Source organism: Emiliania huxleyi (genome assembly GCF_000372725.1).
Source record: "Emiliania huxleyi CCMP1516 unplaced genomic scaffold EMIHUscaffold_3691, whole genome shotgun sequence".
Taxonomy (NCBI): domain Eukaryota; phylum Haptophyta; order Isochrysidales; family Noelaerhabdaceae; genus Emiliania; species Emiliania huxleyi.
In genome coordinates this window covers 1-1,897 of record NW_005199201.1, presented here as the reverse complement: position 1 = coordinate 1,897, position 1,897 = coordinate 1, and the positions used below count along the sequence as shown (strand labels likewise).

The window sequence follows — 1,897 nt, the reverse complement described above, 5'->3', positions numbered from 1 at the left end:
CACAGGACCTGGGGAAGACGGACTTGAGCTGCGCTTTGACATGTGCGGGTTCGGCAACCGATTGTGTCTGTCCGAAATGTGGACTGACAGAGCGCAGCGGGCCTTACATGTGACTAGGACGAAGCGCATTTGGATTCTCACGAACGAGGGCGATTTGCTGCAACCGCCGTACACCCTGGACTGGACCGAGCACGAATCCCTAGAGGACATGTGCCGTCACGGCAACAATCTGATTATCGTGCGAGCCCCCAGCTTCGGTATCGCACCCGGGTCGGCGCCTGTTCTCGCCGCACTCTCCGGGATCGATATGCGCGACTGAAAATGTCTCTGTCTGTTATCGAATGTAAAAACTGCGAGAAAATACACGGCTGTCGTCCCCCTCGCCCTCCGCGCCTGCACGCTATTTATATATCCCAAGTTTTGCGGTGTGCGGCGGACTTTTGCGGCGAAAAGGAGAGGGTGGCGGCACCCTCCCTCCCCTATCGCCAAACGAGATTCTTGACTTGGGGCCCTCGGGGAGGCGGGCTTTTCGAGGTCGAGGTCGCTCGGGAGAGTACTCGAGGTACGAGTAGGTACAGAGCCCGCCGGCCGTTACATACAAACCCCGATCCATGCTCGTCCACTCGCCCGCCGGCCACGTCGCCGTTGGTTCACCGTTCGACGCTCAGGCCTACGCCCTGCCAAACACCGGCACGTCTGGCTTCGGCCGTGTGCAGGCGCTCCTCGACCTCGAGGCTGCCAAGAAGGCTGCGGCGGCACCGGCGGCACCGGCACGGCAGCAAAGCGCGGTGATTGCCAAAGAGGCTGAACCTGCGAACCCAGCACCGGCCGCTCCTCCTGCGGCTGCATCGTATCCGAGCACGCACCGCTCGGCTGACCACACGCCTGTTTCATCCCCGGCGCCGCCCAGAGCGCCAGATGTCCCGCACCACGCCTCGGGTCTGTATTCTTCCTCGCGACACCGCCTTTAAATTCTTTCCCTTTTGCCCGGGGGGCCAACAACGGGCACGCCTCCGACGGCTGCGCCACAGACGTCGCCGTCGCCTTGTCGTCGCCTTGTCGCCTTGCTTCGCCGTTGCTCCAGAGGCCAGGCAGATGCCCAGCAGAGTAGACGCTGACCGCGGATCCAGCTCGAGCATCACCGGGCTCATCGGCGCCGAGATGGTCAGCAGCAGGTGCAGCCGTCGCACGAGCAGCGGATACAGCAGCGGCGCGCTCGTTTCGACCACCAATGGGAAGACCGACCACGTCCGGGTGCTCGAGGATGCTCCAGAGCCACCGCAGGCGCTGGCGACAGAGACGCCGGTCAGAAGGGGTGCCACCTCCTCCAAGAATCCGTCGTTCGTGGAGGAGGCGGAGGGTCCGGCCGACTGGCTGCTCGTGCTGGCCAAGTGCACCGTGCCCGCCTTGTTCGTGGCGGCGTCAGGCGCTGCTGCCATCCCGGTCAACAACGCGCTGGGCGACGGCGAGGGCGCCGAGTTCTTCCGCAAGGCGAGGAGTCACCACGTGGGCCTCGCGCAGCTCCCTTTCACAGTCCAAGTACTAGTCTGGACCGTCTGGACCGTCCACGCGTGACCCGAGTCTGGGCCGTTGCCATCGTGACGTCAGGCGTCGGAGGAGTTTGCGGGCGGCGCGCTCATCGTGACGTACGCGATCGAGCTGTCGCAGGGGTACATCACCAAGAAGGACGGCGCTCTCAGCAGGAAGCTGGTGGCGGCGACGCTGATCGGGACGATCTTCTCGGGCCAGCTCCAAGCCTTGGGCCAGGCGCTCTGGCCGCACGAGTTCATTATTATTATGTCACTTATTATTATTCATTATTGGCGCTCTGGCCGTATGATGAGTTCATTATCATAATAATTATCATTATTCAGGCGCTCTGGCCGTATGAGTTCAT

The 1,897-nt window shown here is 62.5% G+C and overlaps 1 protein-coding gene across 1 annotated transcript; it reads left to right on the top strand.

The window, feature by feature from the left end:
* Window positions 1-611: 611 nt before the first annotated feature.
* On the top strand, window positions 612-1,784 carry EMIHUDRAFT_255630 (hypothetical protein; the record flags this gene model as incomplete). The annotated part of the gene is made up of 4 exons (XM_005772003.1): window positions 612-788; window positions 1,087-1,164; window positions 1,240-1,539; window positions 1,609-1,784. Coding segments are annotated over 4 exons (731 nt in total), but the record flags the coding sequence as incomplete, so codon positions are not given.
* Between the last annotated feature and the right edge of the window lie 113 nt (window positions 1,785-1,897).